General features: G+C 39.7%; 1 protein-coding gene across 1 annotated transcript in view; it reads right to left on the reverse strand.

Annotated features, from left to right (window-relative positions):
- KLHL29 (kelch like family member 29) overlaps window positions 1–16,400 on the reverse strand; it is a 469,081-nt gene that overhangs the window by 78,646 nt on the left and 374,035 nt on the right. Inside the window, exon 5 of the mRNA XM_065401983.1 lies at window positions 8,034–8,172. Coding sequence (XP_065258055.1) covers window positions 8,034–8,172 — 139 coding nt within the window. The remainder of the gene's footprint in view (window positions 1–8,033; window positions 8,173–16,400) is intronic.

Here is a 16,400-nt window from a genome sequence, read left to right on the forward strand (position 1 = left end):
GACAAACTATAGGATTAACAACAGATGCTTTTGTTAACAAGAGACATGGCCAGAACAAAACAAAAAACAAACAAAAGAGGCAAATCTCAAATATGCTTTTAAGGCTATTCAAAGATGGAACATGATCTAATTGCTCTATACAGGCTGCTTCAAAAAAGCAAGGCCAGGATCAGTTGAAGGGTGTAATGCTATAGTAGCTGAGATCACAGACTGAAATATAAATCTGCCTCCCTGCTGAGACTTAAGAAACAGACAAGCTTCAAGAGGTCAGCTTAAACAAGTGGCAAGAGAATGAGCCAATGGCTCTTGGAAGAGTAACATTTGCTGTCTCTGGACTCTTTTGCTAGGGCCTGGGGACAAAGTGAGTCCCTACTTGTGGAGTAATGAAAAACTGGGCCACAGTATTAAGAGTCTGGGCACCAACATACTTGCAAAAGCCTCATTTGAAAAGAAAACAGCAAAATATATTGAGGAACAAAAATTTTGCTTTGGGGATTTTAGACAAAGGAAGAAGAATTAAAAATAAATGTCATGACCGACAAGTTAATTCTTGAAAAACTAAAGGTTCCCCTCATCCCACTCAGATCTGATCTCTTCTGATCATATTTACTGCACAATAATAAAACAGCTTACTACACAGTTGGCATTATACAAATAATAACAAATCCATTTAATTGGATGTGGTGAAATTTACACAAGTGTTTATATAGGTATATCTAAGGCTCCCTTTCAACGCTGGGGGGAATAATTAAATATTTATTAATTATTATGATTACGTATTTATATTAAGGTAGTAGCCCTAAGGTCCTAATTGGCATTTCAAGGATTAGAATGAATTTTGCAGGGTGCTAGCTCTTTGATATAGGGTCTTAGAGTTACATTTTTGTAATACAGTTAAGCCTTGTCTACATGGGGACATTCAGGAAAGTTAATCTGCATTAACTAAATGTGTGAATTTAAAGTGAATTAGTTAAACTGCATTAGATCCTTGTGTGGGCACTCTAATTCAAAATTAAAGTGGCCTTAATTGGTTTAGCTTAATTCACTTTTCTGAGTGTCCCTGTAGAGGCAAACCCTTAGAAGAGGCATGTACCACTTTTAAGAAATATATAAGTGAAAGGTATTATACCACGTAACAGGTAGTGTGTTTTCACATATCTCCTATTATTGGTACTGGGGATTTGTTACCTATAGCAAAACTTCAAGGACTGCTCTGCACATTTTGCTCATCAGTGTTTAGTGCAACAGGAACAAAGGATTTGGCAAAAGCTGATCATATCATTAACATAAATTCAGTATCCTAATCCAGCAGTGGCCAATACCGGATGTTAAAGAAAAGCAAACATAAATAAATAAATAAATCCCACCTCAAAATGAACTTGTGCAGTGTTGTAAACACAGGTGGCATAGGCAGGGTCAGAGTCATCCTTGCCCCCCTACAGCTACCTTCTAGCATCCTGAACCATCATATTTGATTATTTTAATTTTAGGTCAAGACAAGCTTTTGGGGGGTGGCCAAAAACCACAGCGTGGTTCCAGTTCCTGGACTGTGCAGTTTTTGCCTATCTGTCTTTGATCCATTTAGCTTGAACTGGCTCTTGTAACATAACTCTTCCCCTTTGCTGGTAAATTGCAAATCCACAACACAGTCAAGCTCAGACTGGGCCCTGAGATGTAAGTAAATATAGCTAGGTCACACGAATCAGTGTCTTCCGAGCGGCTGCATGACAGCAATGTGGCTTGCAGAAAGTCTAGCCAGAGCGAGGGCAAGGGAGTGATTAGTCTGTCATTTCTTGGATAAGATTTGTAGGATTTGTAATTCTGTCTAGAAATTACGTGAGTGAGAAGCCCCTGCCTACCAAAGAGAGAGAGGAGGCTGAGGTTAAGTGATTCTGCATGGTACCTCTGCAAGCTGGAACTGTCCTGAGGCAGATGCTTGATTTCCACGCCATAGCCTGAGCTTCAAGATGGACCTGCCCTGCCTCACTTGCCAGGTATTGTCTTTCAAAATAGAATGAATTTATCTGCCTGCCAATGCAGAGCAAGCATCCAGAGCAAGCCTGTCACCCCACCAATCCACGACTGCGTTTGCTTGGCTGAATACAGTCACACTGAAACGTCTGCTCTGGACTCTGTGTCAGTTCCTTGGCCCTTTGGTTCAGAAGCACAGTTAAGTATTTGTAACCTGCAGTTCGTTCATAGTGAAGCATGTGAATTTCTGCTCAGTGAAAACATGTTTTTCAGAGCCTGGCAGCTGCGTAGTATCAAACCCTAGTGGCCAGCTGTGACATTAGGGTGTGAGTGTTGCTGCTGCTTAACAAAATACAAACGGCAGGAGAACAGCAATGACAAAAAAGGCTGCCACTTGTAGGAGCATAAATCTACTTCCCATGGCAGTATTTCAAGCCCAACATACTGTAGCTATGAGTTACTTGTTTAAGAGGAAAGGCATTTATAGCATTACTTGAACCTTCGCAGCAAAGGAACAGTACACTTTGTACTTTCCATTAAACTTCCCTTTTTCGTAGGCCCCATAAATGGTTTAACAGAAACGACTGATGATATCCCTCTATGTACAGTACATCTCTGATTGCACCTGAAAAACGTATCTGATTTTCAAGACCTTCTCCTCCTCTTTCAAAAAAAAAATAAAAAAAAATAAAGGAAGGATTTACTTTCACAAATGTTTTATCTTTACAGGGAAGCTGAAAGAGGCGGATGCAGATATGCTCCCGACTTCTCAACTGGGGTTAAAAGCAAAAGTTCTTGATAAGAAGCAAAACAGGAAGGGGTTGCTAAGAGTGGATTTTTCTTTCATCTGCTATTTCTCATTTTTGGCTTCTCATAACGTAAACACAAACCAGACAGTCTGTTTTCCAGACACCTGAACGCTTTTGCAGTTTTGTCATACTGTTTCAGATGGAGAGAGGCAGATTTCTCCTTCTTGCAACCAATTCTGCCTTCTTTTACAATGGTGTAAATCCAGAGTAACTCCCATGACTTCAATGAAGTCACACTGGATTTACAAGGGTGCAAGGGAAAGCAGAATTTGGCCCTAATAGTCCAAAATTCTCTCTCTCTCTAGCCTTAGCACCCAGGTACCAGATACAGAAAGAGGACCTGCTACCCCATTTTAGAAAAACAAAGCAACAGAGAAAAGAAGCAGGCTATCCTGGAAAAACAATTTAGTCATGAACTAAAGTGACTTTGCTCCTTTGGAAAAGAAAGAGGACCAGAGTGTTGCCAGATTATGTTCCATCAACATTCTTGGCTTTGTGATCTAATCTCCTGCTGTGTGTATTTTATGCTGTACGCTACTGGAATTAGCCAGCCCTCGGGGCTACAAAGTTAAGAGCATCATTAAAATCAAACCTTGAACAGTTAAAAGGTACAGAATACTATCTGAACTTCTCTGTACTGCTGCCTCACAAAGAAATACAACTCTGAGGTTTGCTTATAAGAGCCAGTATTTGGGCCAAGAAAGGGATTTTAAGCCAAGAGCTTCCTATCAATGTGAATTTGGTAAGGATTCCAGGACTTGGGGTTTAGAAAAAAAAATAAAGCTAATTAAAGAGCTCCGGTGAAGTTCACTTTGCCCTAGAAGCATCATACACTCCATTTATATGGCAGCTGTATTTGTCTACTTAGGATGCAGTTTAAAAACATTATACCACATCATGGGATTTTCCATCCCTTTCTTCCAGACTCACACACAATCAAAACAAAGAAACATACACACAACCAAAACAAGGAATTCTAGTTACAAATGAAGCTTTAAAATCTGGTTCTGGAATGTGGACAACCTTGCCAAAGTTGGGAGGGGAGGGATGCTTGGGTATGGGGTTTTGGTTTGGCCTATTATAGAGATGGAGCCCAATGCAAAAAATTAAGATTTGGATTTTGAAACATGCCCTCTATCCCCCCATAAAAATATATGGTGTATGTGTGTCAAAGTTGGAGGGAGGGCTGTTTGGATTCTGGTCTATCTCTAGACATGTAGAGATGATCACAGATGTATCTGACATATACACACATATAGCATACACATACGGGTTGAGTCAGAGCCACAAAACTCAGATTCAGATTCTGGTCTGCATTTCAACCTCGCTTCCATAAATGGAAAGAATTCAGCTTGGGGTATCTGTTAGGGGCCAACTCCAATGCACACATACAAGATATGTGGATATTATTTAGGTTACAGGGATCCTCCTGTTTCTCCACCTCTCACCCTTGTTTAACATTCACTCCCCCTCAAGGTTGTCTACTGCAGTAACCTCCTGTTGGCCAAGTCTGAATAGGATCTTGAGTAATGCCACCTGATTAGCCAGAGGACTCCCTCCAACAAGGGCTGAACATGCTGTCTATCTTATCACCAGCTCTAGGAGCAAGTGATAAGATCAAGTAATGAAATACATCTCTTTCAGGAGGAAAGTTCTAAACATTAACCAAAAGAGTCACCAAGAAAAAAAATCTTTACAAATTTAACATAAAGAGTAGTAAGTCTGTTCCAAGAGTTTGATGTTTAAGAAAGCTACAAAGTAAAGGGGCATAAGAATGATAGTAATATAATTAGGCCTGCCAGCTGTGCTTTGGTTTGAGGGCACACACATCTCACCCAATCCTTCTGCTTTGCCTGTCTGCTTCATTCTTGTGAGGATGGAGGGTACAAGAAACCTGGAGCAGAGTTCAGACACATTTCAATATGCTGCCTGCTTGTAGGAATGAAGCATGTAGGTATAGCAGCAGGATGGGGAAAGAATGCCAGACAGTGAAGAAGCCCAATTCATTGACTTGTTATTGTTGGGTTGTTCAGCATAGGAGTCTTTTTTTTTTTTTTTTTTTTTTAAATATTGGCTAAAAGCACAACTTGGGCTTGGTCTGGTGCACTCTGGCTTTCACCCAACAAAGCATATAAGCTTGTGTTTAATTGAAAGTACATTGTCAATGGGACTACTCATGTCCTTAAGTGCTTTGCTGGTGTGGGGCTAGAGGGCTCAGCACCTTACAGGATCAAGCCATTTTTAAGAACCAACAGATCTTCTAGGATCAGGAGAACACAATGTTTTTATTTGAAAATATAAATATTTTAATGGCATATAAATAAATTAATGTTTGTTTTAAAATGTATATTCAGTTTTGGGTCAGTCAAATCTGACTGTGTCTTTTTCATTACAATGTGGTACACTGAGTCTCAGTGCTGGATTTATCCTTTAAAGACATTGTTGTAATTGGCCTTAATTATTTTCTAACATTCCGTTTTTACTCATTTGGGGTGTCACTTGCTATTCTGCCTTCAGATATTCACCTACAACACCCAGTGGTATCAGATGCAGATAACCAGATGTGTTAGGGCAGTAGTTTGTCCATAGTACAGGATATATGATGCAAGTACACTGAAAGGTATTTTGCAAACATGTATATCCACTGGGACATGTAGACACATACCCAGAGCATCTTTATGGGGATGATCCTGTTCCCACTGAAGTCAGGGACCAAACTCTTGTTGACTTCAGCTGGAGCGGAATCAGATCTTATATCTATTGTACCACTGAACTCAATGTCCTTTATATAAATATTTAGGAAATACAAAGACATTTACTTATTCTTCAGCCACTTAATCCAACCGTGTCTGTTTTTATTTTTATGATAATAGAAAGAGTGCAATATAAATCACATTAAGCTTTACGTGTGATCTGCGTTTCATCTTTACTCAAAGGAGCTGTTAGCAACAGGTGACCATTATCAAGAGAACATTCTAAACATGCTATATTTATAAATATACTGCCATTGTGAACTATCATGATTTTATATTACTAAGGGCATGCTCCCACAAGGTGCTGATTGCCTCTTGCAAGTTAAGTGTCCTCAACTCCCATTAACTTCCACGGGGTCCCTGAAAAGTGCATCTTTAAAATGGCACCTCAGGGCCCAAGGTTTAAGGTCTCTCAAAGACTCTAGCACCAATTTGCACATTCAACAGGTGAACATTTATTTTTCCTATTTTCCCCACCAGACAGCCTGAAAACTCAACTTGGCATCAAGGTGGGTTCCTCCCTATTCAAGTGTCATCACCAGTAATAAAAATGTTGCTGCCTTGGATCCCGCTGTGTAGCCCCATAAGCATTCATCAAGGTTACATGAGTGAGAGTGAGGCCATATATTGAAGACAGTGGGGCTGAAACGGTCTAACTGAGGTCAGAATTTGACCTGAGAACACTTTATTACTGCTGCCGATGTGTGAGAAGGAAAAGAACACAAGCTGACTTTCAAATTCCTGGTTGAGTTTTCAGAGCCTGCAGTTCAGGGGGAATAAACAGCCACCTTTTTCAGTTGGAAACTGAGTGAGTCTGATGTAAGTCACAGAGAGACAAGTGTGGAACTCCAGGATTCCACTTTCGCAGAGTCACTTTTCAGAGGAGAACTGCATTTAAGACTTTTTTCTTTAAATGATTGCTCTGTTAAATCAGCATTCAGTCTATGGTTCATCTCCATTCGACAACTAAATTACAATCCTCCCCAGCTTCTCTCTAGAAATAGATGGTGCCTGATGACTTTTGTAGATGAACCAACGTCTTCACAGTCAAATCCAAATGACACGCCTTGGCCAGTCAATTACTGGGTTTCTATAAATGATGTCTAAGATCTCCTTTCCCTATAGACTGCATACCTTATCTCTGTGAGAGGCATATACTGTAGCCTTAACTAGCAAGTGATAATGAGCAGACAGGAGAAAAAGGACAGAAAAGAGATCTATCATAGCTAGAGCTAGCAATCATTAGGTTTACAGAGGGAAAATAACAAGCTACCAGGCCAACATATTTTTTATGAATAATTGATAAGGCAGTCAAGCACAATTATATCATAGTAATGTAATATATATGCACAATTAGAAAAACAGCTTTGTGCAAAAGGACATAATACATTGAAAAGGAGATACCAGCCAATATGCCATCCTGAAATAAAATACCATCACTATTGTGTTAGTTGGTAAAATTTAAATAGAGAATTTGAAAGCAAGCAAAATGTTCTGTAATTCCATTTTTTAGCACAGTCCAGGCTCAGTCTGCTTAGGAAAATACTGCAAGGCAAAATCAGCAGCTGCATTAATTTGCTGATGATTGAGAGAAAAATGAAAGTTATCCTGGTGGTAGTTTTTTTTATCCCTCCCTTCTTGCTACTCTAACTTACTAATAATATGAAAGCACCAATTTATTCCTATCGAGTATATGAAGCATACAAATTGAAAATCAATGTAATGGAAAAAAAAGATTATCATGCACTGTTTAGAATCAATCAGCTAGAAACTGGGGGGAGGGGAATGCAAAGGCAGAGACATGAGGTTTAGAAATGTACATATTACATCTACTCTAAGCTAAAGCAGTGTTTGCTTAAGAAAAACTCCTCTTAGTCTAACATGCAGACTGAGTTATATTTTTATCTAACATTGTCTCTTTCCAATTTTTCCTATGAAAATTTGTCAATTGACTTTTTGCCTTTAAAAAGGCCCCAAATAATATTTTATAAATATTAACCCCCCCTTTCTCCTAAGTGCCACACATGGCATGTGACAAAGATTTCAGGGCTGAAGGGGTTAACATTGTCTAAATACTTTATTGTTATGAAGTTTCAGCATCATTCACAGGAAAGCTTATGGCTTACTGTAGCCTGAAGGATAAAGTTTTGTACTATGTAATGGAATCCCTTTAAAATATTGATAGCAATAGTTCTATCATGTGGTCTGGATTACTACTAATAGTTCTGTTTTAAGCTTAGAATTCTTAGTGATGGAACACATTCTTCAGCCAAAATAGGCCATTACTGATCAGAAATAATTACATTGTATGAGTCAGATGTGTAACAAATGGATCTGAGTCTCGGTTTGAAAATACATTCAAAGGAGGTGGAAAGAATGGCTACTGGCTCTGTGACAGGAGATTCAATCTTCATAAACCTGCAAGAGAGGGGAAGAAAAAAGCGACACAAATGCGCCCTACAAAAGAACAGACCAGATCACAGCTGGAAGGAAGGCAAACCTTTTAATCAGGTCCTTGAAATACAAGCTGCAGGAAGCTAGAACATTTTGGTGGACTTCAAACTCTTTGCCTTCAACAATAATTTTCAGGTCTGTAAACTCTTTCGCTCTGCGTTGCTGGTTCAACTCCTTCAACATTTCTGCAGAACAGAGAAGACAGACAGTGCCAGGGTTCCCATTAAGAGTTTTTATTTATTTTTTTCTTGTAAAGAAGTAGAGAAATAGGAAACACTTGATATTGTTTGTTGGCAAGACTGGCTCAACACTGACAGTCAAAGAAATAATAAACAAACTGGGTATTAAAAAAAATAAGCAGGAACCAGTAGGTCTAAATAATTAAAAAAATCCTAAACTTGTAGGGGTTAAAAACAAAAATTTAAAAATTCGAGCATCAGCAAATCAGACACACAGATAACGCATCATCACAGAAAAGTTGAATATAATTTGTTATAACAGAATGTGAGAACTACATAATTTTTCTCCAAATGCAACTAACTTTTGAATGTATTGGAATAATATTAAGTAAAAACATGGCATTTTGATGTAATATGAACTGGATATGTGTCAAAAGAATAAAACCACAAACCCTGCAAAAACAGCATATCCTAAACTCAAACATACTAAGAATGTGTGAAGCTTCTCAGTCTACAAAATACAATAGTATTAATTGTAAGTATTATGTTATACTATATTGTATTAAAGTTTAACCAGGATTATCAATGCAGCTCATAAAATATCTTTACACTATAGGTGACAATGTAATAGGTTAAGCGAATCTTTTAACAGCATTCTTATGATTAAAAAAAAATCAGAGACAGAGTAAATTATTGGCTTTTTTACTATTTCCCATTTTTTACACTCAGAGGATTTTCACCATTTCAGCATTTTTAATTTGTAGCCTTTGATAGCTTCATTTACAGCAACAATCGACTTTCGCACATCACAAGAGATTCACAATGACAAAAATAACCTCTGAAAGTATTTCTGTCCTGCAGTAAGCACCTACCTCGCATGATGCCTCCTCTCACACAGCCTCTCGGTACTGAGAGAATGAAATAACAGCATGCCACATGTCTTCATATGTGAATGTGAACTATTAAGCAACCTAGATGTTCTATACGCCTGTTGGATCATTTAGGTGAAAGCCTTTCACTAAGGTTGGAGACCAGAATAATTAGCAGGACAAATAACATACAGTTAAGTTGAGGGGGAGTAGCAGGGTTGAAGACAGTGATCAAGATGATAAAACTGACTTTAATATTAATGTGTTTTATATATACATACATCTATCTATCTATCTATCTATAGACACACACACACACATATATATACACACACGTGCGTGCACACAAACACACACACACACACACACATATATATATTTGCAATAGGTCAACATCCTCATTTCCTCAAACATCATAAAATCATGCACAGATCCATTTTCAGATAGATCTTTACATCTAAAGGGTCCAATTCTCATTCACATGCAAGCCCCCTTTACAGTGTAAAGGCATCTTAAAGGGGGTGTAATTGTATTTATGCCCACTATATTGCAGAGTGATATAAAGGGGCCTTAGTGTAAAAGAGAATCAGGACCAAATAATCTTATGCTGTAGTCATGTTTCTTCTGCCTCCAAAATGAAACTCATCAAACAAGTGTCATTTTAGAGAAGCCTCAGTTATCCAACAGCAACAAAAAAGCATGCAAATACTCAACTGCTACATTAAAAAGCAAACTGAAATCCACCCAAACCCCGACATCTGTGGTGAACATTTCTCAGGACTAAATAAACAAATGTCACCTTGCACATTTATATCTATTTAATGGAAACACAGTAGTGTCTGAAAGGCTAATTACTATGCGCTGAAATGGGTCAGCATTCTCTGGAGAGCAAGCAGATCATTAGAGAGGGCACTGAAATAACAGTAGGCTTGTGTCAGATCTATAATAGAGGAAAATATACCACTCTGTCCTGTGGGTGCTACACCATGGACTATTTTTAATACATTCTTTTAAACTAAACCATAACACTATTGCTCAAGCAAATGCAAAACTTAAATGGGGATGGAAGTGTTCCCTCTTATCTAGAGAAGTTTTAAGCTTTTGCTTGTGGCAAACATTTGACGATGGACTCTAGAACATGGGCCAAAGTCTGAGCTGGGCCTGAACCCTGCAGGCGTTGTTCAGTCAAAACCCCTGCTGAAAATCCAGGGGCACCAATGGGTGTTTTGCCTGAATAGGCCTAAGTGACCGAGGTCTTTGGTTCCACAAGAACATCTTTAGATGCTATTTTTAAATATGTTGGGTTTTTTGTTATTTTTAATTTCCCTTTTCTCTTCATATGTACACCACATTTTTCTAGATCTTCTCAATCTTGGCCCATCTTTTCCTCTCTAATTTTCAGTAACTGGATTTTCCTCAGACCAATTTTCTGTCATTTTATACCTTTATACCTCATTTTCTCCTTCAAACATGTTTTCTGATTCTGTCTCCTCTCCTATATATTTCATCCTTTGTTTTCTGTATCTCTTTTTCAAATTTCCACATCCAATTTCCTTTCCTCCTTTCTCTACACTTCTGCCTTTCTTAATCCCCTAGTCAATCCTCCTTCCTTCCCCCAGTAGCCATATCTACATAGCCTAGCCATTCAAAAATCCTCCACATATAAGAGATCCAGGTAATGGAAAAGGAGATGGATCCTTTGAGTTTGGTACATCTTTTCCTTCGATACAGTCAGACAGAATAAAGCTTACTCTTGTGCACAGCGTCAGGCACTCCAACACAACTTAATCCCCTAAATCAAGCATTTATGATGTTGAAAGATAAGGGGGCTGCAGGTAGAGCAACCATGCGGACCTTTGCCGCTCCTTCAGACTGGGCGGGTGGGTGGTACTTAATACCATTCTGAACATGCTGGGATGGAAGGTGTGTGGGATCTGGCAGCAATGCATACACCTGTGGATAGATTAAAGACAACAGGGATGGGAGTCACTGGATCCATGACCATGGCCAAGAACTCCTTCACACTAGGATTCAGAATTCAACCACTATACCTCCTCATAGGCTGGAGCAGAGGCTACTGAGGGGCTGTTCCCCATGTTTGGGATGGTTGTTTTTAAGTGCCTGAGACCCTACACAATACATCGTGTAAAGCCTGATTACTTGGGCTTTACACAGCACTCATTGATTACACCCAACCCTGTAGCTGTTAGACTCTCTGTCTACATTGTTTGCAAGCAGGATTTACTTGTGCAGTATACTGCATGCATTCATTAAGGGATGCAAATCACAAAACACAGGTCTGCAGCAATGGTTCAGTTTGGCTCATAACAATATAAACCTGAACAAACCCTGAGAAGCAGCAGAAAGGCTTCTATTTTGCCACTGCAATTTTGAGGTTATAATTCCCCCCTCTCCCGTCTGACCCATTAGACCGCCCTGAACAGTCCTTTTTGTTATGTAGCTCAGTTTCTGAATCAAAGTGAGACAAGGCAGGGAGAAAAGAGAAGGAAGAAAGGAGGAAGTCAGGAAGCTCCATTGATCTTCCTTGTTGAGACCCCCTTTGTATTACTAAATAACTAGCAGGCATTAGTATTGGATACAAGGCTATATCAGAATGTATCCTTATTCTCAGTATATTTGTAATGCTCATACTGTGCTTAGCCAGGCATTAATGATTTATGAGGACTCAGGCTCAGTTGCAAAACAAATTTTTTCACCAGGTAATAATGCCTGCCGATGAATTGTACACTGCAGTCCTGGCAGTGAAAAATGATCTGAGCTTTCCCTTGCTTCTCTTTTTTGGAGTTCCTATTTTCATCTTTTCCTCCTAAAGATGGGATTCCCTAAAAGAATCATAAAGGAGCGCAGCGTGGTATTTATTATTATTCATTTATTCTTTTGGTTTCTTTGCTTTTAAAGAGGGAGTTTCTTTCTTTCTTTCTTTCTTTCTTTCTCTTTCTAAAGGGACCCACTTATATGCACAGCTAGCGAAATAGAGGAAAGGGAATATCTACACTGCAACGGGGAGTTGGAGTGCTGGAACTGCAGCACGTGTAAATATAGCAGTGTACCCACAGTGTCACAAGCAGCGGCAAGGGCTAGCTGCCCAAGTACGTAGCCAGGCTTGTGGGCTGTATTTGGTTGGCTAACCCATGCTGCCGCAGTGGCTACACTCTATTTTTAGCGAGCTAACTTGATCAAAGCTATGGGTATGCCTATGTGTGTGATAATCACACCTCCCGATTGCAGTGCAGACATACCCAAAGACCATAAAACTAGCACGATGGGCCCCAATGTTTTCTCCCCTCAGTGATTCCATAGCCGATATACTCAATTCACAAGTCAAAGGATTTGTTCCTATGTGCCCACTCACTATAGGATCTAAGAAATTAAGCTGGGTCGTTTCTGTTGCTTACATCATTACTAATGCTAAGGATCCTGTAACCAGAACCTGGCTGAAAACTGATGATGCATGATATAGAATAGAATCCAGCTTGCTCTCCCATAGCTCCATGGGCTCTGCCATTGGGCTAAGGACAGTAAAACCAAAAAAGGGATACGATTTAAAACCCTGCCTCCAAACAGCTCTGCAAAGTTTGGGGTGAGAGGTACTTTACCACTATTAGCCTTCACAACATGACTAGGAGGTACTTTAAACACAGTTATACCCAGTTCACAAGAGAAAGAGAGGCACATAATGTTGAAGTGACTCTGCTGAGGTCATACAGTGAGTCAGTAGCAGAGTCAGGAACAGAATTCAGCATCTCTGATTCCCAGTTTCCAACTCTAACCACTGGACAACAGTCCCTCCCACTCAACTGAGAAATTACAAACTAAGCCAAAAAAGCCCAATAATCATGCTGCAGTAGGACCAACATTTGTGTTCTACTCCTGAAGAGCCAGCAAAGGGAGCAGAAGTAAACTAGTCAACCCTATTCCAAACTACCCATCATACTGCTATAACAGCCTACAAAGTAACTTGTTACCCACATTTAGACTGTATTTCAAACAGTGGGGACTGGCAACACAACCCATGGAGGCTTAACTTGTTTCTTAATAATGCCCTCAGATTTCCTTCCATTTGTAATAATAGATTCATTAGTTTAGTTTAAACTCTGAGAAGTTCATATGAGAAGTTCAATTATGAAGCAAAAACAATGAGTCAGGTATGTAATGATGACAGAAAATTTTGTACAGTAGTGAGCTGCTTCACTTGAGTGGCTCCCTGGGAAAACAAGATGAATGCCCCCTCCTGAGATGCACGGTTATTTCTGAGGGCAGTCACAGAACCATAGCCAGCTATGTGACCTGGCGGGATATTGCACTGGGTCTCACATTTTGTTAGCATCTTTTGAAAAACCCTTCTTCACCCCATCCCGACATACTTGAACACACAGACAAAAAGAGTAAAAAGAATGGGGAATGCTACGCTGAATTGGTCCACTTACTCTGGCAATAGTGTTAATGACAGGACTGATTTAACTGTGTAGGCAAGTTTCAACGATATGCCTAGACACGCTATTAGACTCATCCATCAGAAGTACCTAGGCCTCCCTGGCTATGCAGCTGCTAAGGCTGTTTTCTATTCCAAGGTGGCACTTTGACACTGCACACCTGTCTATGACACTGCTGATCACTCTGTACATTCCAGGATGATGTGACATGGGGATTGGTTATTCCCCACTTGACAGATGGAGAAGATTCCACATGCTGTGAAGACAAAAACATCTCCTTGGATAACAGATTTGTACTTATGAGTCAGGGAAAGGAAAGGGCCCATCATTCTCTCCTGCCTCCTCAAGAAAACAGTAGGAGGAGAGGGGAGGGGGATAAGTGACTTTCCAACAATAGAGGGCAGGAGAAGGCTCCCATCCATTGGCCTGTGATCCTGGCAGGAGTCTGAACTTTGGGGTAATTATTTGTATGCTTTTTACAATTAAAACTGACATTAGCCTGCACCTGAAACATGTTCATCTTCATTCTTGTGGTCATTCAGGTATAAGGCCCCAGCAGGGGTAGGAGGAAGGGAAGAGAGGGAGTGACAGGACAAAGCAGAGAATCATTCATATAAAGCTCTCCTCCCCAACGTGAACAATTATAGGTGTTTATTGTGACCTGTCCACAGCAGACCAACCTTTCTCCCAAATAGTCAGTTTGCTGCAGAGCCGGGATCTTCGGCCATTGTGACCCCAATGCATATCGATTTCTGGTCAATATTATGAGCAGCTCACTTCCATATGGCCCTACATCAGACAAAATGAGCAATTAAAAAAACCCACCGCACCCTGTACTGGGGAACCAAAACCCAAAACACAGACTCACTGACCGGGTTTTCTGTCAGTTTAGTATTGTGGACAACTTTAAATATGTATGCTGACAAAGAAAGCAATAACCTAGCTGCTGGAGAGAGTGTTAGATCATTTTTAAATTCAACATTGAACAGATAGTTACATAAAATCATTTCCTTCAAAAGACACTTCATCTTCTAGTCAGTGATTTTCCCATTTTCAAGAATGGTGCCAGTGATGATGAGATGCCTTGTGGTGCTAAAAAGGGTTTCCATTATTCATATATGGCCAAATCCTGCATGCCTTCCCCATGTGAGTAATGGACACTGAAGTTAGTGGGACTACTATTCACATAAGGAGGAAGCTGCGCAGGGTTAGGCCTGTAATTAGTCTTCTTCAGGTTACTCAAAACTCTGGAATGCTAGAGCACCATTTCCCCCCCACCAGTTTGCAGTTCATTGTCATCATCTTAGCTGACATTAGGATGTACTCTGAGGACAGAAACCTCTTCACATGTTATGCAGGTGACATTTTCCAGTCCTATGTCATGGAGATAATTCTAGTGTATTATTTTAACACCTTTTCTTTTTACATCCAGAGATGAAAAAGAGCTAAGTATCTGATTGCAGAATATCAATTTAAAATGTATTATTGGAGAAATCATTGCTGCCTTAAGGTATGCTTTAAAAATATAATATAAAAGGAGTCTGTTTTGTACTCAGGGCCCATATAAGAAGCCAAACTTCAGCTATCTTGACTCACACATTCTCAGAGTAAAATCTTCTATACTGTAAAATTAGTGGAGTAGACAATATGCCTGAGAGTTTGTGAGTGCTGGGGGTTGCCAATCTCTCTAAGGAAAACCTGTTTGATTAGCTTGGGAAATAAAGTGGTTTTACTCTATACCTGGGGTGGCAGGAAGAATGGGAAAAAGAAGACAATTATAGAAAAAATATGGTCTGTGTGTTCTCCAATGCGACCTGCGATCACTGGACGGACAAGCAGTGAGACTACAGTTCCAACATGCAGAGGTCCATCAAGATGTGCAGATTAAGATGGAGCATCATATGCCAAGATCTGTAGCCTTCTGAGGGTCCCCTCTGATTAAATATGAGGCTGGCAGCAATCTGCTCCACATTAGACAAATCTGGCATAGCCCAGGGGATCCTGGCAAGTTGCCAATGCGGCCCTCTGTTCTGTATGCAACATGCCACTATTTCATGTAGCACTGTAATCTGGTTTCCAGTCAGACCACTATCTTCTCCAGAGACAGAGAGATACAAATCCGAGCATGGAAACTCAGAGTTGCCTGGTTTTAAACAGAAATCTAGCCCTGATTGTTTTATTTGCCAGAAGATAGGTCTGAATATCAATAGATGCTTATGGGACAGCTAAAATATTTATTACTGTGTGATCTGGGATGGATTCAGCTTTATCCTAATTGCCTGTAGCAGAAGACTAGTAGATAGCTTTTAGACCTTTTTTGATGTCCTTATGTAGTGCAAGGCAATAACTGAACATTTTTCTAGTTTTGAAAGCTCTGAACAAGAAGCACCCATCTGTGCAACTGATAGTGTAATTAAAGGCTCCCCTACATGTCAGCAATTGTCAAGTGTTGACCAGTTCAGATGGAATAAAAAACAAAAACGACATACGAAGTATTCACACACACAGAAAAAGGAAACGCTTGCTTGCCAAACTGTACAAATCACAAAAGTCTACAGTTTTTTTAAACAAGTGAGATGATTTCTTACAATTAATTAGTGGTGTATCCAACAGAAATTACAGATAGTTTTAGAGGTTAATAAATAAATACTTTGTACTTGCATAACACCTGTCAACTGAGGCGACCAAAGCACTTTACATACTTAATGAATTAGCCCCCTATTCTATGCCCAATTTAGTCAATAGCAGAACTCCCACTGACTTCCACAGGAGCAGGATTGAGGGCTTTTCCTCACACCACGAGGCAGATATAAGTAAAGTACAACTTGGAGAGAAGTCGATATTTATTCATCAGTTGTAACAGCCATTTTATAACTGTTCAAATTACTGTAACACATGATACCTTGTGAAG

This window comes from Emys orbicularis, chromosome 3 (assembly GCF_028017835.1).
Source record: "Emys orbicularis isolate rEmyOrb1 chromosome 3, rEmyOrb1.hap1, whole genome shotgun sequence".
NCBI lineage: Eukaryota > Metazoa > Chordata > Testudines > Emydidae > Emys > Emys orbicularis.